General features: G+C 45.0%; 1 protein-coding gene across 1 annotated transcript in view; it reads left to right on the top strand.

Moving 5' to 3' along the window:
• LOC133353592 (dystrophin-like) overlaps positions 1-24,943 on the top strand; it is a 639,339-nt gene that overhangs the window by 318,779 nt on the left and 295,617 nt on the right. Inside the window, 7 exon segments of the mRNA XM_061569957.1 lie at positions 1,940-2,086; positions 4,366-4,401; positions 4,403-4,552; positions 11,496-11,633; positions 14,138-14,290; positions 15,558-15,737; positions 21,848-22,063. Coding sequence (XP_061425941.1) covers positions 1,940-2,086; positions 4,366-4,401; positions 4,403-4,552; positions 11,496-11,633; positions 14,138-14,290; positions 15,558-15,737; positions 21,848-22,063 — 1,020 coding nt within the window.

Here is a 24,943-nt window from a genome sequence, read left to right as displayed (position 1 = left end):
CCTTTGGGTGTCCAGGCATGAGACGGAGTACATTGGTAAAGCTGTGGAACGCCTTTCAGAGGCTGATCCGTGGACGAGATTTTTAACGGAGATTTTTCCCTAAAATCCTTTTAAGTGACCTTTAATTTTTTATCCTTCGCACAGAAGGGGGTCACACTTTCCCACACGCTCCGCAGTGAGATTGTCGCACGATAGCCAAACTGATACCTTGTTTATTTCAGTGCTGGAATTGAGTGCCAAAGAGAGTTCAAAACCAAAATAGTGCGCGCAGTCACCGGTTTCTGTTCTTGACCGTCTGCTGCTACGCTTGAGCACGTGGTTTAATTATGGGTGCCTGCTCGAATTCGAACCGATGATCTCATTGGTGCCAGCTCATTGCTCTGACCTCTGAGCCACCTCCAGGAAATTCGCTTTGGTAACATTGCCTCTCCTGGGGGGGGGGGGGGTGGCGGGGAACTCGGGGGGAATTATAAAAAAAACAATATGCAAGTAAAACTTATGCCTCCTGTTTTTGTGTAACTGTAGAAGCTTTATCCACCAACAAAACAACAGAACCACTTATGCCGTTATCCGAGACTGTCCTTGCGAACACAAGGACTATCGACTATCATGTGTGACGACCACTCATTGCAGGGCATGTCGAGGTGTAGCCCGACTGTTGATAAGGAGGTCTCGTCCAAAGGATTTCGAAATACATTTGTGTTGCGCGCTCTTCGCTTTCCTGAAGAGCCTTTGGCAGAAACATCGCCCATTTTATTTTTCAACTTGTGAAGCTTGGAATACCAACCGTGATGGTGGGGGTAGACTTCTCCTATTCTCCTCTTCTGGCTTTCGTACGAATAATTTATGCGACAAATAACTGGGACAAAAATATTTTCTGTGAGACCAGGCTGCAATGAACATAAGCAGCAGGGTGTCTTCCTTTACCGTAGGGTTCTTTAAATTTCATACCGCTGCATGTTTTCCAATGGGCACCTCATTTGAGGCAGAGAGCAGGCTGACCTGGCAGCGACCCTGCCTGGGCATTGATCCCAATTGAGATGTCTGTCCCACTGGCCTGGGTAAACCCGGGAATTGGCATTAAAACGGGGTCCTTCAGGCGCTGCGTCGCCCACAAATCTGTTTATTTCCCACATTCTTATTGTCTGGATACCAAGAGCATGCCAATGAATGAAAATAAAATCCCTCATGTTTTAACGTTTCTCCCAAATTACTTTTATCGGTTTCTTCCTCTTTTTTTAATGCTGAGTTATTCTTTAAGCTTTATATATAGAGAGAGAGAGATGAGGAAGACACACTGTTATGCCATGGCTCGGTTAAAAAAAAAATGTAAGTAGTGACAAGCCGATGTCAGCTTTATAAATAAAGCAGAGCATAAGGCAATTTCCCGCCAATGGCTTTGGCCCAGTCTTAGGCTGATGCAAAGTAAATGTGAAACTGCTAACGCTGATGAATACTGCGCGCATGTTGACTGTGGCTTTGATTATGTTTCGGGATGTGTATCTGCCAGTGTTTAATCCCCTTGATTTGATGGATGCATGCTGTTCCATCCCAGCAACCTTCCGCATGTAGCGTAGTTTAACGGTGATTTGCATGATCGTAATTTATGCCCGCACTTCTCCCTCTCTGTCTTGCTGTCGTCTTCTCTCGTGCACATAACTTCCACTGTGATCTGTCTTGATTTTCCAAACCTGTTGGCTCCTCTGATAATTCTGCATTCCTCTGCATTGCCATTCTGGATTTTTGACTGCCCTCACGTTATATCGCTCATCTTCTGCATTCTTCTTTGCTGAACCCACTCGCCACACAAACTCACGTGTACAAAACAAAGAGCACTTACCTTAACTGCCCCTAACTATTTTGCTTGCTTGTTTGCTCTTGGATGAACTCTAACCCTTGACCCCTACCCCGACCCCTCAACTGCACGCATCGCAAGTAGAGGCGACTCTTGGAGGCCAGAAAGCCGATTGGCTCAAGTCACGCCAAAGGCAGCTACCGATTGGCTAGCTTGTCGTCTGTTCGGTCAGAAGAGAACTCGCCCGCTCCCCACAGCACCAAATCCCCCTCCCATATCGTCTCGCTACAGGCAAGGACTTTAACTAAACACCAGCACCAACAGAAAACCAAAAAAAGACGAGATATTTAGTGGGATTATCTCCATTCAAGGCGTTCTGTGTGCTCATTTAGGGCCTTTGAGGACATTCGTTTACCAGAGTGTTTTGCGCCTTTGTTAAATATTGCCGTCATTATTTTCACATAATGGAAATGGAAAGGAACATTGTAAAGGGATGTTCTGAGTTTTCTTCAAACATTTCTGTTGGTTCTTGTAGACACTCAAACCTGTGTGTTTTTATTTGTTTAGTCACTTGGTTTATTTGCACTTATTTTATTTGCATATTTTTATTCCTGTATCACAAAATCCCATTTCGCCTCATGGCTTTTGCATTTTTTTAAATATATGTATTGCATATCATTAAAAACCCACAAGAGTTTGAATTCATTTTCAGTTTGTTGTATTTGCATTGAGCCCCTGAGACTTCACCAGTCATAGCAAATGGAGCGGCTGTCATTGCAAATGATCAAGATCGGATTCGGGCTTTAGGAGTGATTTTGGCTCACCACATCGCCCGTATGCACGTGGAAATGTGCCGTCACGTACAAATCAGGCGCCCTGCATTCAAAGCAGCGCCGATTAAACGTAAAAAAAAAAAAATATATGATTGCTCCACATGGCGAGAATGACCGTGAGCCTTGGTGTGGAGACAGGTCGGCCAGACAATTGGCAATAGTCAGTAGAAATTGCTAAGCGTACACGTGACTAGTCGAATAAATTCACAGGACAAAGTCAATAAAATTAATTAATAATCCACGGGCAGCATACAGCCGGTCCGAAGATATTACATTCACCGGGTGGACATTTTTAACACGTTTAGTTTGAATGCAATCTAACACGCACGCTCCGCACGATAACTGCACGCCCACGCTAAACCATCATTTCGAGCCGATGTTATTCAAAGTGGTGCGCTAATATTGTTTTCATCCATAGCAGTGTCTAAACCATTCTACACGATGTGTGTGCTCGTCCCATTTTTTTTGCACCCCCCCCCCCCATCGTCCATTCGTGTTTGGGCCCCATTGGTGGGCTTTTTTCTTAACTCAAGAAACAGTCACCTGTGAGTCACGCCGTTGATAATTTTACGTGCATAAACCATACATGGATGCACGTCACGTTGTAGCGTGTAGAATTTCGCCACAATCTTGAAGGAAAAAAAACTACCCCGACCGTACCTCCCACATTTGCTGTTAGGGTATTTGCAGAGGGCCTTTAAAATGCGGGGAGCGCAATTATACGGATTAGCGGGAATGAGGGGAATAATAACGATAACAATGAAAGTAGTAGTAATAATAAAAGTAATAAAAATAAAATTAATTGCAGCGCGACAATTTATAGGACATGCAATTTCCATAGACTTGAGAACAAAACGGCAAAAACGTTGATGTGTCCGGTAATTAAAGTGTTAAATGACTGTAATTTTCATAATAGGTTTTAATCATAGCCTTCGTCAAGGATCACTGAGTGTGTTGCGACAGCGGCATTAAATACATTGTACACACCGTGCCCACACGGGCTGCACAAACATACATTCTTTTGGAGCTGTTCGTTTTTACAGTCATTTTAAAACGCCATCGATTTTTGTTTACCTACTCACGCACGTGCGTACGATGTGCCACGCGTTATTAGTTGCGTGTTTTTTTTTTTAATCGGGAGAAAACAATTACGAGTGCGTGCCACTCGTTTACGTAAAGTCGGCGATTCCGAGTTTTTTTTTTGCGCTCACGGTATTCAAATTCACGTCGATTCCCAGGTCGTTGTTTTGTCAACGTGGCCGGTGCCTAGTGGTGACCCCGTTTTTGTGTTGATGAAATTCTCTGCGTTGCCAGTCATAGCCTTCGTCAATCACAACCGCAAAAAAGAAGAGGCATTGAACAGTCTCCACTTGAAAATAAATTCAACAGCTGCTGCCGTTCCACCAGCGCACACACATATTAAATGAGCAGAACGCTGTTTCTGTGTCTCCACGCATAAATGAACATTCTTTAACCCATCGGGCCCATTGCCTCTCCAGAACAATATTACCCAGCGGAATGTGTTCGGCGCACACGCGTTAGGCCTGTCGTCTTCTACAATTACAACGCGTGAATAGGCAACTGTTTTAAAGCGGCCCTAACGATCAGGCTGTTGTGGGGGGACCCGGCTGAGTTTTGGAAGCCCTAATGATCGACCTGTTTTTGTTTTTTTGGACCCGCATGGGTTTTTCGGCGGCGGCCACGTCGGCCCCGGCCGTTTTGCATTGGCGGCGACAGGGAGGGGAGCGCATGGCGTTTGGCGACGGCACGGACTGGGCCTACGTCGCCGGAGGCCGCGACTACCGCCGGCGTCGTCTTTGCGGCGGCTTCTCGCGAACAGGGCCTGGAGCACGCCCTGAGGCAGCTCGACGCGGACATTCAGCGCGGAGAAGATTTGTACGAGGAAGATTTTGAGGAAGGAAAGGTGCGTGCTGGCCACGTGGAGGTCCCTCGGCCTCTGTAATCGCTATAAAACATGAATGTAATTGTGCGTGTGCGTGTGTGACCCATATTGGTGCATCTGCCAATCATCTCGGTCAGTCAAAACCACGGCACCTGCTGGGGCTGTTCCGTGACTTCCTGTCAGCGAGCCTTCGACACTTTACGTGGCCTCAAACTGCACCTGGCCTGGCACAGGTGGCGTGGTGATGTCGCCGGCACTTAGTGGCGAATGGTGGGTGTTGTTGTTGTGACTCATGTGTAAGGGGAGCGGTGGCGTAGTGGTTAGGGCGCTACGCATTGAACCCGGTGACCCAAGTTCGATTCCGGCTCATGGTCAATACCAGTGACGATTATCTGAACTGATCCTTGGCTTCCCCTAGGTCGACTCCACCTCAAATGAGTACCTGGGGTGGTGTGTAAACATCACCACCGGGGAGACAAAGGCAGTGTTGGCCACCCACCCACCCCCTCGTGTGCCATGCCAGCCTTCAGAGGTGCTCGCTCACAGCACTTGCCCCACCAGTCTGTTCAGGCTATACGTGGGGTCTTTGTCTTTGTGTTTGACCCACGTGTTGTCTGCTAACCACCAGGGTGGGGGGGGCAGGGGAATACAAACAGCCGAGGTGGGGGCCACGGAAACAATCCAACTTTAGACAAATGTTAAATGCTGCTCTCGCTGTTGGCAACTTACGTTACGACGGGGCAAGTCTGAAGAAAACCCACCAGCAGTGTAAAATATAGCACTGACATTATGTTTACTTGACTATAAAAATGTAGAAGGGTGGGGAGGGCCAATGCTATCACGTTCCCCCCACCAACCCTCATAAATGTTATGAATTGTCACAATTTAGCTGTGTCTCTTGATTCAAGATTCAATTATATTTTTTCTTGCTGATATGAACTTTGCCTGTTTCTATATTATATCGTTCGCACAGTTGTGTTTGCACCATTAGCCAGAATGTTATTGTTTGTGGTATAATCTGCGTGCAATTTTCATGAATCTTAAAATATAATCTCTTCTCGCATGCCCCAATCAATGCACGTATCATAAGTGTAAGGATCAATTTCAATCGATTATGAGTTGATGCGGAGTTACGTGCCCTACATTATTTCAGCCTCGATCATATTACGCAACAGGCCCAACTAAAATTTTACTTGATTATAATTGTTTAATATTTCTGAGAGAGAGAATAAAGAATTCAATATTGGCGTTTTAGCTAACTGCAAATGTTACAGTTCAGATGTGAGAGGCGAGAGACTTGTGAAGCTGCGTGATATAACGGGTGAGGTTTAGTTAATACCTGTTCAAAAAGGTCAAGTTTTTCAGTGCTTAAATGAGCTTTGGCTGGCACTTATTACACCAGTGCACCCTCTCTTTACCAGTACAACTATTACGCTAAAACAAGTGCTTGCTCACACCTCCGAAGGGGAGATGGACCTACCACTATAAGGAGCTCTAGAGGAGCCGCTCCAGGGGGTATTTGGCCTACTTCTCCATACTGGCTGGATCTCTCTTCTTGGTTCTTTCCGTAAAGTCACGTAGAAGGGAAATAATAATATAATCAAAATATAACATGAAGATGAATCCCTGCAGTCATGAAAGCTTTAAATCGAAATTTGGCTGGATCTCTTTGAATAGGTTGTAGTATACATTCTTTATGTAACCAAATGCAGCCTCCCGATTGACTAACTGCTACTCTGAATGTAAAACGAATTGTGTGTGTGTAGAGGAGAGAGGACCGCTGTAAACGTTGCTCATGACTGACAATAGCTGTTGCCTGGCACTCAAACTCGGGTTGCCAGGTTGAGAGTGCAGTCTGTTTACCACCACACTATAGCTCACAGGAAACAAGTCGTTTATCCGACAAATATTGACGTTATGCGCTTATTTATGTTTTGATGATTTAATATTTGCTTGTAATATCTAAATAATTTGTGTGATTTGGTTGAAATATTTTAGTTTATGCGATAAGTAAAAATAGCCAAATAGTTTATTATCTACAGGTGACATGGAACCATAGATCAAACTGCTTGAGAGACCATAGATAGAAATGTGACTTTCTTTTTACCATTGACACATTTAACGGGGTACACATTGGGGAGAGTAAAGTAATAAATAAAATGGAGCAATACGAAGCCATATCCAATGGCTGCACAAAAATATAATTAACAAGCGTCTCTGCAAAATGGGATTTCTTGATCAATACTGATAGAAGGCTTTGTGTCAGTGACCTAATATTGGCAGAAAAAAGCCTATTTATTCAGCTTTTTTTTTAATATCCTCATGTCTCCATCAAAGCCTTTACTCTGTACCTCCGCTCCTGTATGAGGCCATTTGGGACCCGCATGGCATAACACAAGCAAATCTGGCCTTCGCTATTTCAATTCGGTGGGGCAGGGGGGGCTCCTGAAGATTGTGGGAAAAAGAAACATCTCTATTTTGTTCTGTTGCATCCGGAGATATTGACGGCATATAGAGTTTTAGAATTATATTTGTGTGCATTTTAAATACATCAGAGGCTTCAACACTTGTCACTCAGGTAGAAATTTGTTGTAGAAATAGAATAAAGAAAACGCGTTCTTATATTTTGAAATAGTTTATGACAACACCTTCAGTTGTCAGTGTTTGGAAAGCTGCGATTGAATTTTTATCAAATAGAATTGACAATAGTGAGCAAAAGCGAACTAATTTAGTTTATTTGTCATTTAAAATTGTTTTGAGCGAACATTGTGAAGCTTGCCAAGGTTGATAGTGGTCGTTTAAGTTGAAACAAAGTTATCACGATTACAAAATTGAAGAATGCAAGGATGGAAGCGCAGAGTAATGGACACAATGATGCTAAACAAATGCTATAAAAAAACAAGTAAAATAATAATAATCATGGTAGAAATAAATGGCTTCCATTGTTATGGCAAAAAAAATCAATAAATTATATAACTCCCCTGTCTGTGATTTTATTAAAATCCCCAAGGCAGGGGAGGAACCAGCGTCTTTAATATCCACATTTATTTCCTAAAGTCAACATGGCATTTGTATTTTATTAAGCCACTTAAAATGAGTAACTTCACTTTAAAAAAAAATGTGTTTATTATTCCCACTGCTAATGATTTTTTTTTTTACGTGAAAGGACACCACATGTTGCAATGGGAATTGGAATTCTCGCAGTTTACGCTGGCAGACTGTTAATTGCTTCAAATTGTAAAATTGCTTTGACAGTCTATAATTGAGGTGGCAAATGGCACTCGTTTAATCACTGCGGGGCCGGAGAGTGGAGTACGCGGTGGCGCACCACGGTAAACACCGGGGTCGGCTCCGTAATTTCACACTTGCCAATCTTACGTCGCCGGGAATTTCACACTTGCTCACTTAAAGAAAAGGCAAAGTGTGGTAATTAGTCGGACGTGAAACCCCCCCCCAACCGATTACAAATCACGTGGAGGAGATTCTGCTAATTGCACATTATGGGCGGGCGACGAGAGGCACGGGGCAGGGCCGGGCTGATTTGAGACTCCCAGTTGCCATGTTAAGTGCGTTCCTTAGCTGATTGGACACCTTTGTCTTGTTTACCCATTAACGTGTTCCATTTCCATGCGGCACGCGCGCACACTGTGCGTGAAACTTTACCTGACGGTGTTTTTTTGAGACTTTGCCTGCTTTGCCAGGATGGTTTCATGGCCCAGATGTAACATTAAATTTGGTTTGTGCTCTTACCTGCCATAACCGCTAAAACACTGGAAATAAACAATTTGAAGATGTGCCTGAGGACAAATTTGCGCGTGTCGTTCAGCGAAGCGACGTCCGCTGCTTTGCCCTGCGTGCTTTCGAATCCGAGGGCTTCGTTGAGTTATTGAAGAAGTTCTTGATGTTCCGGCATTTCGCTCTGCGTGCTGGGAGCTTCTGCAGGAACGGAACATAGCTCCTAGCCACCGTGCGTCAGAACATCGTGCCGAACAAATGCACGGAACGATTCTAAAGCCCACCAGAGAGATACGTCCTGTCCCCCAGGATATTCAAAAATCTCAGTTGGCAGGAGGATTTTTGATCTAAAAGGGGAGAGGAGAGCAGTTTAGGGCTTGATAAATTGTTTGTGTAAGTACCTATAATTGTTATAACATCTCCACTGCTTTGGGGATGTCACACTTCTGATTACTTAATTCCATAGGGAGAAAGCTTATCCTTACAAACTTTGTTGATATGACAGTTGATATAAGTGGTAGAGGGCAAAAGTTTCATGGGGGGAAAGAAAAAACCCGCATTAGATTATTTGCGATCGCTCTGACATTGCAATGGTAACGTGAGGAGACGTTCGCACATGTGAAAATTGTTCTTTTCTTTACGGGAATCGTGTAACAGTTGTAACACTTACAAGAGGTGTTCTTATCCAAAATTAGTTTTTTTTTCGACCACAAACATCGTGCCAACGCACGGGTGATGTCATGAACCATGACTCGTTTATTTGGCATCACTTCCAAATACGGCTCTCCCCTGAGTAAATGCCGTGCCAAGGTATTTCAGGGTAAACACTGTTTACTCCGTAGCATTACCAGGTGACGCTATTGTTATTCCTTAAAATCTATGAGCCAGTCTCGACTCACTTTTTAAAGGATTCAATGGCCTATGCTTCGAAATAAATATATTGCTGGCAGAACTAAAGTACTTTTAAACTCACAGTATTTTTTTTGTTCCAATATAGTTTCTTCGTCCGATCTTTCGCCAATCTTGTTTCTACTTAGATTCAACTTTCTTTTTCTATCAAGCCAGTTGACCTTCATGTGACGAACTAAAACCAGAACATTGTCTTGTTATTGCTTTTTAATTCGGTATGTATGAGAATTTTCTCTCTGTATTCCAAGGTGAAACTAGCAACGTTGTGCATGTATAGCCATGTTTATTAAGCCATTCGATAGCCTCTGTGGAGGCTTGGTGGACATCTGTGACATTTGCCCATGATCATCCGATCCGTGATCTGTGAATCCGGCAATGCTGGATCGTGTGACCCAGGGCCTGGCTCTGGTGGTCATTGGCAGTCACATTGCCGGCTGTCCTATAATTTTCTATCGTTGAAGAATGTAACTGCATCTGGCCATGCGCCTGTTCTGCCGTGATTTCGGGCTGTATTACAATGTGTGTATCGGTGACGTGATAATTCCACGTCATTTCATCCACAGTAAAGAAAACTGTTGTTGTTTCAATCTACTCAACCCCACAATTTGATTTTCAATTTTAACTGTGACCTTGCTGCAACGGCGATTTTGATATTTTTTTTCATTGAGCTGTCAAAAAACGCCTCGAGATGCTTGCACGGGGGGCGTTGATTGTGTTCACAGAGCTGTATAAGTGTTGTTTGCATGCTGCGTTAGAGTGAAATTGTCAAACAAAAGTTGCTAAATGTGCCTCAAAAGCCACAGCAGCATTGGAATTTAAATTTTACCACATTGCCTGATTTTTTCAACCCCCGCCCCCCCCCCCCCCCCATTGGACATTTAAATCTGCACGCATCCAGCCTAAGATGTTACGGAATTATATATATATTTAAAACCTAGAATTAAAAACAAGGCAAAGATCCCCTTTTTAGCCTGAACACACTGTTGGGGCGTGTGCTATTTGCACCTATGAAGGCCGGCACAGCACATAAGGGGGTGGGTGGCCAGCACCACATCCCACCGCCTTTGTCTGCCCAATGGCGATGTTTACACACCACACCAGGTACTTATTTGAGGCTGATTCGATCTAGGGGAGGCCCAGGATGAGTGTAGATAATCGTCACTGGTGTTGGCCGTGAGTGGGAATCAGACTCGGGTCTCAGGGTTCGTAGCGCAGCGTGCTAATCACTATACCACCGCTCCCCCCCCATTCGCCATTAAGTGACGGTGCCATTACCGCGGCACCTGTGCCAGGCCAGGTGCACTTAGAAGCCACGCGACGTGTCGAAGGCTCGCTGACAGAAGGTCACGGGAGAGACCCAGTTTCCATGAGTTGGCCGACTGAAATGACTCGTAGATGCACCAGCTTTTCTCCCTACTGTGCCATCTTGCTGCATTTTAGCTGCCCGGCACTCCGCTCGTTGTGAGCGTCGCTCCTCTGCTCTCAGTTGTTGTTGGAGGGCGACTGCCTCCAACTGCTCAGTAGCGCCTTTCACGAGCCTCCTCCGTAATGTAATACACACACACGCATTCAATGCCTCGATTCTTATAATGCTCGGACGATATATATTTGTCAAACTTCCTAAGTGTTTTTTTTTTCTAATCTCAATCTGGGCCAACACGTCTATTTTTTTTTTGTACAAACCTTGCCTTGCTTGAAGTGTGCTAGCATTTGTCACCAAAGCATTCTCAATCAGAATGAAAATGGCAAATGGTAATTTTGGCTGCCCCTGGGGAAGAAAAGCATAGTAAACGTATAAAAATCCGAAGATCGTTGTCAATATTCTGCACACTTGACGTCAACTATATCCGATCACTCAAGAGTAGCTGTCAGAAAAATGATATCTTTGCATTTAACCACGCAGGTTTAACGTCTTACATGTCAGCTCCTCTTGCCATTGTGCATATAGATAAGCCTACTCAGAATACATTATGAAGGACTTCCATATAATGTTGCCATTATTGGGTGCTATTTTGCACACAAAAAATCCAAGTTTGATTTAAACCAAGGGGCTGCATATATGCCGATGGCAGTGTTAGCATCGTTTGATTTTTCATCATTGACCTTGTAGTTTAGTTTTTCCTGACATTTACGTGCGCTGAAGTCGTCTTGAAAGGCACATTCACGTTTCAGTATTTAGAAAAAAGGAAAATAAAGTATATATTAATGAGTGCTAGTATCAAGGCTGCCGGGGACAATTATCAATGTATGAGTGTGTTCACTTGTTCGCACCCCACTCCATGCCCACCATTGAGTTTCCGCCTTCCTGTCGCAATCGCAGGAGGATGTTGTTGAGGGTTTGGTGGAAGAGGCTTTGAAGACGGGGGAGCAGCTACTGAAAGAAACGAAGGATGAAAGCGAGAGGGAGAGAATCGGTGCCAAACTCAAGGCGCTGAGGAACAAGTACGCGACAATAAAGGTAAGGCCAAAGATGCAGGCCGCCCTTGCCTCCTGGAAGCCCTTGTAAAAAGGGGAAGTTGTTCCTCGTGCCAAAACGGGTGTGCAGTCGACCCTCTCCACTCGCGACGGGTTATGCACTTGAAAACGCTCGCGAATGCAGAATTCCCGTAATGCAGAAACCTTGTTCCAATGGGGAAAACAATGGAGCTACGTTCCTGGTACGAATAATAACAATGACTACAATGAATGAATTATAAAGAACTATGCGTTTTTTTTAAAATTACCTTTGATGTTGATTTGACGGTGATGGAGATGATGGTGATGGTGAGGAATTCAGGGGGATGACTTCTCAGGAGATGCTATGAGAGAGTAAAGTGCGGACGCACAAAGCGGGCGGCCCGAGGTAGGGTGCAAAATCTTTGCAGACAGTTTCAAATGTCGATTTAAAGCTTTCGTGACTGCAGGGATTCATCTTCTTGGTTCTTTCGGTAAAGTCACGTAGAAGGGAAGTAATAAAATAATAAAAATAAAACATTATCGACAGACATGTTCTTCACCTGAGGACGGCTGCTTGCGTTGTGGCCGAAACGTCGTGAGAATTATTTTATTATGTTTTATTTTTATTATTTTATTACTTCCCTTCTACGTGACTTTACCGAAAGAACCAAGAAGAGGAGTTTCTAACGTAGTAAGATTATGTGCGCACCTCCCCGGTGTTGGTGGTCCAGCAACTACGTACACTCGCGAATGCTCGAGTCCGGCGGGTCACAATTGGGGGAATTAGTGTACATTTAGTAACTCGCGAATAAGCGAAACTCACGAATCCAGAACTCGTGAATAGCGAGGGTTTATCGTATTCCATATCTCCTTGATCAATAAATACATCAAGTGAAGTGTACATACATATGTACACGAGACAAGTGCAGAGGAATAAGTCTGATTTTCTCTTAAGGGCCTTAGGTGGTGAAGTGTGGTCTTGGATAATGGACCCTAGAGCCTCCACAAAGCTGCTTACCAGATTGCATTCAAACACAGCCTCAAAGACGATAGGCTCTCCCGAAGCCGGACACGGCTAGAGGGCTCAAAGTCAACGACACCAGCGCGGAGCCTGCGGTAGGCCGACGCGACCGGTGAAAGCCGTGCCCCTTGGGCGCGCCAGTCTTGAGGGCCGTATTCTCTCGACGTTTGCTGAGGCGCTCAGTTTCTTTGAAAGCCGATCGAGCGGATCAGCCCTCGCTTGCCTCGGGCTCGGCTCGTGGGAGTCCTGAACATGGCCGGGAAACACGACCACGCGTGGAGCCACCTCAAAAGCCGGGCTTAGCTTGAGCCAGAACTGAGCCATGGCCGAGCCGTGCACGAAGAATACCGGCCTAACATGTGCTTTGCTTACTGGCAGCTTGTGCTCTCTTTTGTTTGAGCGCATTAGTTACTTGTACTATGGGAACCTCATTTGCCAGTAAAAATATGATAATTGTTTTTTTACCCTTCTATCTGGCAACAAAACTGACACCTTTTTTCAAGGAGTCATGTTTGCATAGACCGCAATACCTGCAGTCATAATACAAACAAAAGACATGTCTTTGTATTATGACTGCAGGGATTGCGGTCTATGCAAACATGACTCCTTGTAAAAAGGTGTCAGTTTTGTTGCCAGATAGAAGGGTAAAAAACCAATTATCATAGTTACTTGTATTCATGTATATGTTTATTTTATGAAAGATTCACACTTAACAAAAACTAAACTAAAAATAATAATGAAGAAAATATAGACAATGTTCAAAACGGAGAGGGCGCGTTGTCACCACTGGCAGAGCACGTGCCAGACTGACGCGATCGTTAACCCCCCATGCCCTCGTCTGTCACTGCAACGTGCCCGCCTAGTGGCTGCCTTGCACTCTCTCAATGTTGGACCTTCAATAGAAAGGTCGAATGTATTTATTCATGAAAAGCGATAATACAGTAAAACAGTCGGTTGGATTGTTGTGTTGCAGGATGGTTAGGGCTGCAAAGGCCTTCAACCAGCAGTGGCTTGCTCATGGATACCGATGATAATGATTTACATTTGCGTAAATTGCAGGCCTCGTCGGTGTAACGGTTAAGACAATTTTACTGCAGACACCTTGCTTAAAGTGGCGGACTGCATTGCCAATTGCGCGTCGTGCTCTCAAATGTTAAACACAATCGCGAGCGTATCATTCGGCGGTGCGCTGCGGCGCAAGCGCACGCTGCGCTGATGAAATAAATTGGACTGCGCCGATGCGAGAAGGTCGAATATAAATAATTAACGACTGAGAAATCAGAACTGTGCTGATATTCAGAAACGGGCAAAATGGCCCCAGTGATTGATTAGTACAGAACTGCACTTTAGGCAGGAGCAAAGCTCACGCTTTATAATCGAGAACCACTCGGTCACATTGGGTTTATCGGCTCTGCTGGTCGGTAAGAACACACCCCGCCGATGAAATGGAACATTCCACCTGATCTCTCCCCGCCTTGCCTCCCCCGTGTTTCTTCTCTGCGCAGGAGGTGAAGACTGTACGTCGACAGAAGGTGATGGAGATATGGCCAAGTTGGTACCAGTACAGGCGGGAGACGGATGAGATGATGCAGTGGTTGGATGACACGGAGCAGAGACTCACTGGAATTGAGGGGACGCCCAATGAGATGGAAGTTCAGGTGCCGATCCCGTCTTTCTTTTATCTCCACGTGCTAAATGTGTCAAAGCCTGAATTCTGCAGGCGTGCATGCATGGCCACCCAGCTCCACTTCATCTCATATTAATAGATGCAGGTGTTATTTAATCTTGTTTCAGAGCCTTTTATTCCAAATATTTCCCCTATTAATAGATGCAGGTGTTATTTAATCTTGATTCAGAGCCCTTTTATTCCAAATATTTTCCCTCCAGCTCAAATTGCCCACTTTACCAGTGCGTGTATACAAATCATGTCTTGTTAATTTCTGTCAGTGATGCATTTATTCAATGGGTGATACAAAGAAGGATCCGTGGGGGCAGACCAGGTACATGTGTGCAGTTGTGCACCCAAGCATAGATGGATTATTCGAGGGTAAAAGTTGATGGTGTTTACACTTTGCCAGAGAGGCACAGGCACGTTTAAAATAAAGCTGTGTTTATTGAGCAAGCCAAAATAATAGTATCTCTACCATCATACGCAGTAGCTCAGTGTCATCCTGCAGGCAATGGGACGATGCAACTCCAACCCTCGCAGTTGTTGCCTTGTGGAGGATTAAATTGCATAACATATCCACAACAAAACATTTAATCTACATACCATCCTGATGCAATGGCATAGCAAGAGATTTACGTGCCGTCTGCCTCCCAGTGGACGTTTAAGATGCCACGACGTTCAAGAACGAGTTGGCTATGTGTCCTGGAATCGTGGTCCAAATTTGCCATTTTTTATCGACTGCTCACAAATTATTTGGTTAGAACAGCCACATAGCAACATGGCCTCTTGCTTGCGCTGGCTAGTACTGCTGCGTTCACCTTGTGCCTCGCAGGGTCAGAATCAGAATCTTTATTAAAACTCGAGGAATCCGAAGAACTATGAAGCTCTTCTTCACAGATGTCCAGTATGGGTTTCCCTGCCGCAGAGCGCATCAGGGTGTACCGCGTGGCAGTCGCCCGTATGAATAAATATCAAGTTAAGACGATGACAATGTTGAAATGGTACGGGGCACACATTCTGCAAGTAGTGTGCGGCAGACTGATGCCCAATCCTACTGAATAAAAGAGCTTTACAGCTCGTCGGATTCCTCCAGTCCAAATAAATATTCTGACGTGTGACGGCGTGCCATGCCGGGGTGCTGGCTTCACCTCTGGCGAGGCTTTGCGCCGCAACGGCGCGGCAGCAGCAGCAGCGGGAGCGGCGGCGGCGGTGGCGCGACGCGTATCGATCGCCGTGAACCCCCGTGCCCGCCGCAGGAGCTGGTGAAGCAGCTGGAGGAGCGCAGGGAGGGCTACGAGACGCTGCAGAGGCGGGCACAGCAGTTGGCACGCGGCGGCGCCGCCAAAGCTCTGGAGCCCAACATGCTGCGCCTCACCAAGCGCTGGCGGGACCTGGAGAGCCACTTCCTGCAGTTCCGCAGGACGCAGCACCAGACGGTAACGTCGCCGGCGGTCCTTCGAAACTGCTCTCGGGATTTTCTTCTGGTTTTTTGTCCTTGAAACTGATTGGGCCACACCAGAGACATCTTTCTTTTGAGCCTCGTCTCAAACGGTGTTCGACCAGAGGATGCCAAAAGGCGTCGAACACCTAGATTTTAAGTTTTCGTGACTGCAGGGATTCATACTCTTTGGTTATTTTGGTAAAGTCACGTAGATATGAAATTTATTTTGTTTTATATCTACGTGATTTTACTGAAAGAACCAAAGAGTATGCTTCTAACACCGTTTGGCACAAGGCTCAAAAGAAAGTTGTCTCTGGTGTAGACCAATCAGTTTCAAGGACAATGCATATATTTATAAGAGGATGTTTTTTGGTTTGCATTCTGACCACAGGCATTGTGGTTAATGCAGACATGATTCCTTGTAAAAGGTTTCAGTTTGGTGTTTTAACATCTTTGCACCTGTTTTGTTGCCAGAAAAAAGGGGAAAAACCTATTATCATATTTTGGTACTGGCAAAGGAGATCCCATGATATTATTAGGTTTCATTGCTTATCAATAATTTCATCCAATTTATTCCCTCCACGAACTCCTTTCTCAGTCTTTGCTTTGTCAAAATTGAAGGTGAATTATATTATTTTTGTTGACTTTACAGAGTTCGCTGTTACATTGTTGGACGTTTTTTTCTCTCAATTGCTTCACTTGTGCATGACTGCAAAGTGCAGCAGGAGGATGGCACTCTGGGATTTACAGGCAGAGATTGTGAGCTTGAAAGCCACCATCTGAACATTACAGCAGTGCTGCATGCATCTGTTCTGATCTTCCACAGACTGCCACAAACCACATGGATGGTTCTATGCTGTCGTTAATTTTGCACGATGCTGTCTGTTTGAGAGTGTTCCTGAGCCCATTAAAGCAGAGTTGACGCTGACACGATTGGCTATGAGGTAGAGTTGAACGCTGTGAAAGCAAAACTTCATTTTAATAATTTAACTGCGGCTTAGCACATTAAGCGATGAGCTGTAGGGCTGTTTATGATGATTAATACTGCCTGTGCTGTGTCCAAAAGAATAATTGCACAACATCAACAGCGCAGCGTCGCATTTTTAGGACACCTCAACCTGTAGTGGCCACGTTACCAGAACGAAAGGAAAATTAATAATGCCCACACTTCAAGTAGGTATTCTGTGCAGCGTTATCGATTGCCCTGTGTGCTCACACGTTCCCATTGAGTTCATTACCCCGTACCCTGGCGTACTTTCACAAATTGTAAGCCACTACACCGAGAACTATACTAATCCATTCTGTGGAATAACATTTTACAGTATGACCAGTGTAGCAATTTTTGATGTTAAAAGTGACTGGAACGGCAGGACAGGGCTAGCAGTTTGCCAGAGCGTAAACTTGTAAATAAAATGGGTCTGGGTAAATGCTCGCGCCTTTTTACACGCTGCGGACGGCGATAGGTTGCTCGCAAGCGCGTGAAGATTGAGGAAGCCTTAATTAAAATGTACCGTGTTGCACGATCCGCAGACGTAACCACCACGTGCATAATAAATGCAGCGTAACACATGCAGCGGCAGCAGCAGCAGCAGCGGCAGCAAAACTGCCAGGACCTCAATTAACATTCAGAGTCGATCCAGAGTATCTAAAGGGGACAGCCTGGGAGGCAAAAAAAAACCGGGAACTTGTTTTATTTATAGTAAAATCATTAGAGCGTCCGCTGCTGTCAGTTGCGCAAACGTTTGACGCCTGATTTGCCTAAAAGGGTTTAATGGTGGCGATTCAATTAGCTTGATTGGCACGGAGGTCTGGCACGCGGAGTGGGAGGTGCGCCGCTCTTTAAACGCGTCCGGGCATCGGTGGCCGCGCGATCATTCCGGCCAAATGCGCCGAGCGACTCTAAAATTGGTGGGCGGCCGTGCGCTCGCACAGCCATCGTTCGCACCTCCGACGCGGTTATTTTCCCCCTCTTGGTTAATTATTCTTTTCGTTCAGCGTTTTGTAATTTTGCAGCATGCTCGCCCGAAAATAAATGGTTCGTCAGTGAAGTGTCATTACGGTTATTTAAACTGTGGCTTTAAAAAAAATAAAATTAATGTCGACGTAAAAAGTAATGAACCTTTGATATATTGCCTAAGGATTGTTGGTTCTTAAAAATATGCTAATGCTAAGTGGGCACAAGCAAGCGTGTATTTAGTGTTTGAGATCGACTAGTGTGCTTATTGTTCACACTACCGGTATTTACTTTTAATTAAGAGAACTGGTGATGAGAGAGAACTCGGCTGCAGTGTAAACATTTTGAACAAGAGGAGTATAATTCCCGTGGTCATTGTTCTTCATGTACTCATCTTGTACAATGGAAATACCTTTTAAAACAGGACAAATTAACTGTAATTCATTTAATTGGTGATTGAATGTATGTTGAACTTCTTTTGCACCATACGTAGCCAACCGTGCTAATTAGAGGTCATGAAATTCTTAATTAAATTCAAACAATAGTTTGCCATTGTGCAATTTTTTTTTCAATGCCTCCCCCACTGCCTTCATCCACCCAGCAGTATAAATGGGTTCACCACAGTCAGCTGGTCCAGACAGCGTGCAAAAGTAGTCAAGTCAAGTAAATTGTATTTTTGTTTACATACGTGGCGGCTTTCTGGCACAATTCTGCCACTCACAGCTCCATAACATTAATATTCAACGTATGTTTTTCTCAAGAATTTTAAAAATATATATAGGCCAAAAATATACTCTAAAGCTTTGTCTTGTGGAGACTCTTTTGCCAGCATTGGTATGAGAAAGACGTTGCAGGGCTGCACCTTTATCGTTTATACGTTTAAGCACGAGTGTAAAATGGCACTGATTTATCTTGTTTCTCAAGTGAGGTCTCCAAATGTACTGCTTCACCTTATTCCAACAACAAACAGAAATACTCACCCGTGGTACTCTTTCACTTCCCGTCCTTTCCTCAAATAAAAAAAAAAACTGGCATAGAATCCATTCCAGATAGCAGCACACCATAGCTTGTGCATTTCTACTTCGGAGGCAAATGCTGAAACAAACCACTTTTTTTCGATTTTCAGGGTTGAGCGATGGGGCAGTGGTCAGCGCACTGCACTATGAACCCGGCAACCTGAATTTGGTTTCCGGCCATGGCTAAAATCAAAGGGGAGTGATATATAGACCAGTCTTGGGCATAACCCCCCATTCATCAATCCAGAGTGACCAGCATGTTGAACCAAGGTTGACAACCGCCATAAACCGATACAGTATAAGGGGAGGCCTTCGTCCAGTGGTCGAGTGACAAAACGTTACGAATTAATGTTATAATTGTTGTGCATGGTAAACACGACTGGCTACGTACGGTGCGAAAGAAATTAAACACATGTACATACATGCATACAAAACGTCAAGAATGGCTATCAGGTCAATGATTAACAATTGATTTTGGTCGTTAAGAAGAGGACATGCCATGCTAAACGTTGCATGGAAATGCAATTTTCTACTCTCACCATGTAAGAACGTGAACTGATTTTTTTGCGTGATGAAAATGAACACAATCAGAGTGACTTGTGTTGGGTGTTCTCGCATAACGTTACATTATACATTTTAATTGGTATACTTATAATGTTTAATTCAGGCAGAGCAGAAGAAGAATATTCCTCTTAATGTGCCAGTGGGCTAAGTATGGAACATGCCGAAATTAATCTAAATGAGTGAGTACGTGACTTATACAACATATTATCATTCATGCAGTTCTATATATATTTAAAAAAATGTAATTGCAACTTTGTCAATTCGCTTAATAAGTTATTCATCTTGCTTTTATATTCAAATTACGACCTTTGAATTAACATTTTGTGCATTAAGTTAAATAATAATTATTTAGTTTAACACGTAGGCTTTCACGACCAATATTATCCATAATAGAGTTTTTTGGATTAGATCGGGGTTTACGTGGTCAAACCCAAAAAGAATAATAATGAACCACTGCGCCACTCCGCTACCCCCATTAAGTTGGGTGCAGCTTGTCAAGCGAAGTCTTTGGGGTGGTGGCATGGCCCAGCGGTAGTGTGCTTGCCGCATGCTAATTATAACAGTAAACAATTTACAACACGCGCATAATTTTTCACGAAATTAACACATTATTCAAGAATTTGGAGGCCTGGACAGGTGAGAGTCTAAATTGGTGAGCCCTTGAGCCGCTGCTTGAGGAGTGGATGGCGCTTTGATGTGCCGCAAGAGAAAGTTCCATGTGGCTGATGCAGCTACTGCGAAAGGCGACTCAGCCAGGACACCCTTGATTCTGGATATTATGAGCCAGGTTGTTAAATGAACTCCGTAGAATGTGGCGGATATCCGTGGTCAGTGGAGTGAGAAGTTTAAAGAGCTATGGTGGGAGATCTTCAAAGAGAGCTCGGTACAGGATAACGGTGTTGTACTGCACTTTTGATTTCACGGGGAGAGTTGTGCGGTCTGAGCCCCAGGCCGTCTGGGTTAATACTGTGGGCACATTGACAGAATCAGAATCTTTATTAAGACTGCAGGAGGAATCCGATGAGCCTCGAAGCTCTTTCTTTAACTGATGTCCGGTACGGTACCGCCTGGTGCATAGTCGACCTTCAAGAACCCGGGACGTTCTTTCACAAAAGAATAGGGTCACGTGTGCTGGCGGCATGGTCTTAGGGTTTTGCCAAAATCTAAAAATTGCTCGCACATTTCACTGCCCCGGGAAACGAGCAGCGATCATCTCCACCGCCTGTGAACACTTTGCAGGCCCCTCCTTGAACACGCCTTGAGTGAGGCTGTCCTGGGAAAACAAATAAACTGATAATAATATATCAGTGAGCTGAGAACATGTTAATGTATAGAGGACTGCAGAGCTTGGGCGATTGTTGGCACCGGCTCATCGCTTGCCTGTGGTTTCTCCTCGCGCCTCTGAGTCGTTCTCTCTGTCCACGAGGGTGAGGAGCAAACACTGTGAATGTTACAAGTTGCATTTAAAAAAATATTTTTTTTGTGTCTGGGGAAAATTGTGGTTATATTTCTCCGCGAGTCTTTTACGGTACCCAAGACTTTAGGGGGGGGGGAGGTCCCCTACACTCGCAAGCAGACAGGATCGAGTGTCTAATGTTGCTCGTAAAAAAATAAAATGCAGCACTTTAAAGTTTTTGCCCGAAGGCAGCGGTTAAATAATTCACAGTCACATTCAGCGATCGGCACGGGTATTGCCGAAATCGGCAAGAGGATGTGTGGTTTTTTTGCAGACGAACGTCGAAGTGGTTTTGTACTTTTTAAAATATTTAGGCTCATTAGTGTAATGTTTTTTGTAACATGTAAGCATTGGAACAACAATACTTCAACTTGTTATTCACATAATTTTCACAATTACTGCACGCGTATTTATTCACGATGTTCTCCATAATTTTGTATTCATTGCAAATAGTTTGGTTTAATCTTTATGTGCTCCCACCTGGTTATTAAGTGAGGATTTTTTTTATTCTCCTTTCTGCTAAGTGTGCCCCCTATTGGGGCCGATTAAATGTCCTCTTAATAACCCATTTAACTCTACCCCGGGATGTTCCCAGTGTGCAATGGTTGGCGCGCTGGACTTGACATAAGAGGGCATCGGTTCTTCACCAATCTCACAACCCCGCAGTCGAAAAAACGTCCAAGTTGCTTAAATGCCCCCACGCCTGGTCCACCCCGTAGTGTAAATGCGTACACTACAGTTATTCGATCGGCATGTCATGTCTGGTAGGCTACATTGTTGGTACTCCGATCTCTTCCAAGATCTCTGACCAGTGTGGAGGAGAATGCCAAATACCCTCTGGCAGGGGGGAGGGGGGGGGGATCTCTAGAGCGCTCCCTTTAGTGGAGGCCATTTCTGCCCGAAGTGGCTTGAGAAAGAAATTGTACGGCTGCACCCAACTTTTAATTATATCCGAGCTTGAATTTTACGCATTAACGTATCAAAAGTCTTAAGCATTCGTCTTCGTAACATGCCATTCATTTCAACGTTTTAACGTGGCTTCATCCCGCATCGATGCATTAACAAGCCCCCAACTCCCCTCCCGTCCCTCTCTCACCTTTCCTCCCGCAACGCAGCAAACGATGTTCAGCGAGACAACGGTCACCGTGACGACGACGGGGTTGCCAGGGCAGCAGCAGCAGCACCAGCAGCAGCCGACGGGAACCGCCGAATACCTGCTGGACATTAACGAGCTGTTGCTGTCGTTAGCGAGGGCCGAGCAGGCCCTGTACGGGCCCGAGCTGCAGGGCGGCGAGTTCGAGGACTTCTCGCGGCAGGAGGCCACGCTGAAGGTGAGAGGCGGTGGTCCCCCGGTGGGATAATTTGTGTCGTGTCGCGTCGTGGTGATGCGACGCTCACAATCAAAACGCCATCGCAAGAGTTCTGCCATGATTTTTCCAAAGGTCGCTCCACTCGTGCCCCGAAATGGATTTCGCAAAGCCCGCGATTGTTTTTGTGACACGGTTGTACCTGTGGGTGTACGTATGTATGTATGTTGAACTTCTTTCGCAGCGTACGTAACCAACCATGCTAATCAGAGGTGCTGGGGGAAGGACAACAAACAAAACTCAATAAGCGTTTCTAAGCAAAATAGTTTTCAATCTGGATTTAAAAGTGTGTAGCTTCAGTGGCTTCCTAATATCGGAAGAAAGAGCATTCCAGACGGACGCGGAAGCATATCTAAAAGCACACAATGCAGTGATAGTCTTTGTTCGATGGTTAGAAAGTAAAGGCTTTATAACCATCGTGCAGTGAGATGGGACAAACATTAAATGACCATTGACACTTAAGATGGATTTTAATTCAGCAAGATAAGGTTAGAACTGGAAGTTAATATTTCAAGTGAAATATTATGCTAGGATGAGATGTGAGATATGGTTCAAAAGTATTTACATTTGTACCGTACAAATAATATGAAATACCTTTATACAGTAGATAGATGCAATATTGTCCCATGTTTGATGGTTATCATTATTAAATAATATTTTTAAAATTATTTTTATTTGTCAGTTTTTCTCAATTGTTTCCTGATTGGGCTTTTGGCATCGTATCAATAGACGGAGTATTTACATGTTTTTCTCAGGGAGCAGCGTTCAACCCTGCATGTTAGCAAATGGCTCAGAAGCAGATATTATAGAGCTGCCTCTGAGCTCCCGTCAGGTGACCTCTGGTCCATACAACACTTTCCCAGCCACTCCGTGTATGAGAGCAATGTTCGTCGCATGGCAAGCCACCGATTTTTTCTTTTTATGCTCAGAGCTGGATTGAGGCAAATTAAGTCCAGAATCGAACGTCGGTGCGATGGGTGTTTTATGCGATCATCGGTGATTGAGCTCAGACCATCAACTCGCGGCTACCAGGAACTGAACCCCCCCCCCCGCCCCCAGGATCTGTGCGGCACTCGCTCAGCTCTCTGATCTCTTGAGCCACCCGGCCTCCCCGGGCTCGGGCTGGCAAGGGGCCACACGCACACCTTTGCCAGTCTGTGCCCCCCACGTGAGGTCACACAAAATCCTCCCACCCACGATCGGCTCCTCTCAAAACGTTTCTTCAGCATATGTTGCCGCTTCAGCTGCACAATATCTCATTTTACCTGTTGGCGGCCTCAGCCCAGTTATGTTAGGCTCATTGGCGCCCGTTCAAACGAATAAGTTTAATAAAACTTTGGTTTTTGAGAACTAAAAACGTCAGTTTGACCGTCACGTGACAATCTCGTAGCTCGCCATATCGGAACTCGCAAGACGTTAGTAAACGCGCCAATTGAAGAATGTTTCAGGAGAAGCCCCATGTAAAAGTCACCTTCTGTATCTGACACACGGGGTAGTTCGCGCTCCGCGACAATTCGAAAAGGGTCTCTTCGTCTCGTGAGATGTTGCCGATAGCAACATTGTAACAAATTCGAGGTGGGGGGGGGGGGGGTCTAGGGGGAAAAGACGATAACATAACATGTTCCTTTAGAAGCGGGATACTCATGCAGGGCATATCACTGGGTGTTCGGTAGAGCTCGCTTGATCGGTAGCAGATTTGGAGCATGATGTACTTGGTCTTGTATGCACAAGGACCGTGTGCCAACCAACCCAGTGACATAATTGGGAACACTGTGTAATGTGTAAGCATAAGGCCTGTATGTGTGCAGTGTTCTACGTGTGTCTGTCTTGACACTACAGTGTTGTCACCGGCTTGTTTGACCGCCATATGGGTTACCACCTGAATGAAGTCGCTGTGGGAAATCATGCCGTTTTTTTTAGGGAACAACATAAAATACGGGGTAAATGCAAAGCCTAAATTGGTACTTGGCGAGAGTCAACGCAGATTGAGACATCAGCACGCGCATTTTTTTTTTCACGGATGTGATTTCGGTCGCGAAATAAATCTTTTTCGCTGGACAGTTGGAAACAAAACTACGCAAACGGCTGGCTTAACTGGCGACTGATTAGGTTTTTCATATCATCAACCATGGTCAGTCCACTGCTGGATGAAAAACTCCCCGTGATTCTGCCACCCTTTCTCGCAGCCCTGTCGTGTACGCATTGATCTTCCTAGCGCCGAGACACACAGTGATTTCAACGCTCCACCTCCTCTTGCGTGTTTTTTTTTTAGTCTTCGTTAATAACAGCGTTTTGGGGATTTTGCAACTTTCATACGAGCTTCAGCGTCACGCGTGTGAACGTTTCCTGAAAGTAATCGCGACGCGCTTCTGTAAACGCCCATGAGCGATTGCATTGCCGCTTGCGCCTCACCGTCGCGACGCAACAAAACGGACGGAGTTGAGAGCCGCGCTCCGAAATTTATCGTGACTATGAATTTCATAAAGTGAGGTTTCTGCTCTTTGCCAAAAAAAAAACCCGTTAAAAGTGTCACACGCATGTTTACGAGGCAAGCCAATAGCGGGATTAATCGCGGCGCGCTACATCACACAGTGCGTGGCACCGGCAGATGTCTCTCACTGCCTCTTATCAGCGGTTGGTCGTCTCCTCTCAGTTTTCGGCTGAGACTAAAGCCATCAAATTTGAATTTCTTAGCAGGCTTGTTTCCTCGGGGTTTCGTTTAATCATGCGGACGTTCTAAGGATTGGCTCCCTATAGCTTTGCAGCTGCCTCTGCTTTGCTTCCGCGGTGACGCACACTTCGGACTTAACTATTGATCATCTGCTTTTCCGGAGCCCGTTGAAC

This window comes from Lethenteron reissneri, chromosome 6 (assembly GCF_015708825.2).
Source record: "Lethenteron reissneri isolate LAM-NWPU_2019-01 chromosome 6, ASM1570882v1, whole genome shotgun sequence".
Taxonomy (NCBI): Eukaryota; Metazoa; Chordata; class Hyperoartia; order Petromyzontiformes; family Petromyzontidae; genus Lethenteron; species Lethenteron reissneri.
Note: the sequence above shows the minus strand (reverse complement) of the source record. Positions and strands in the feature narration are given on the sequence as shown.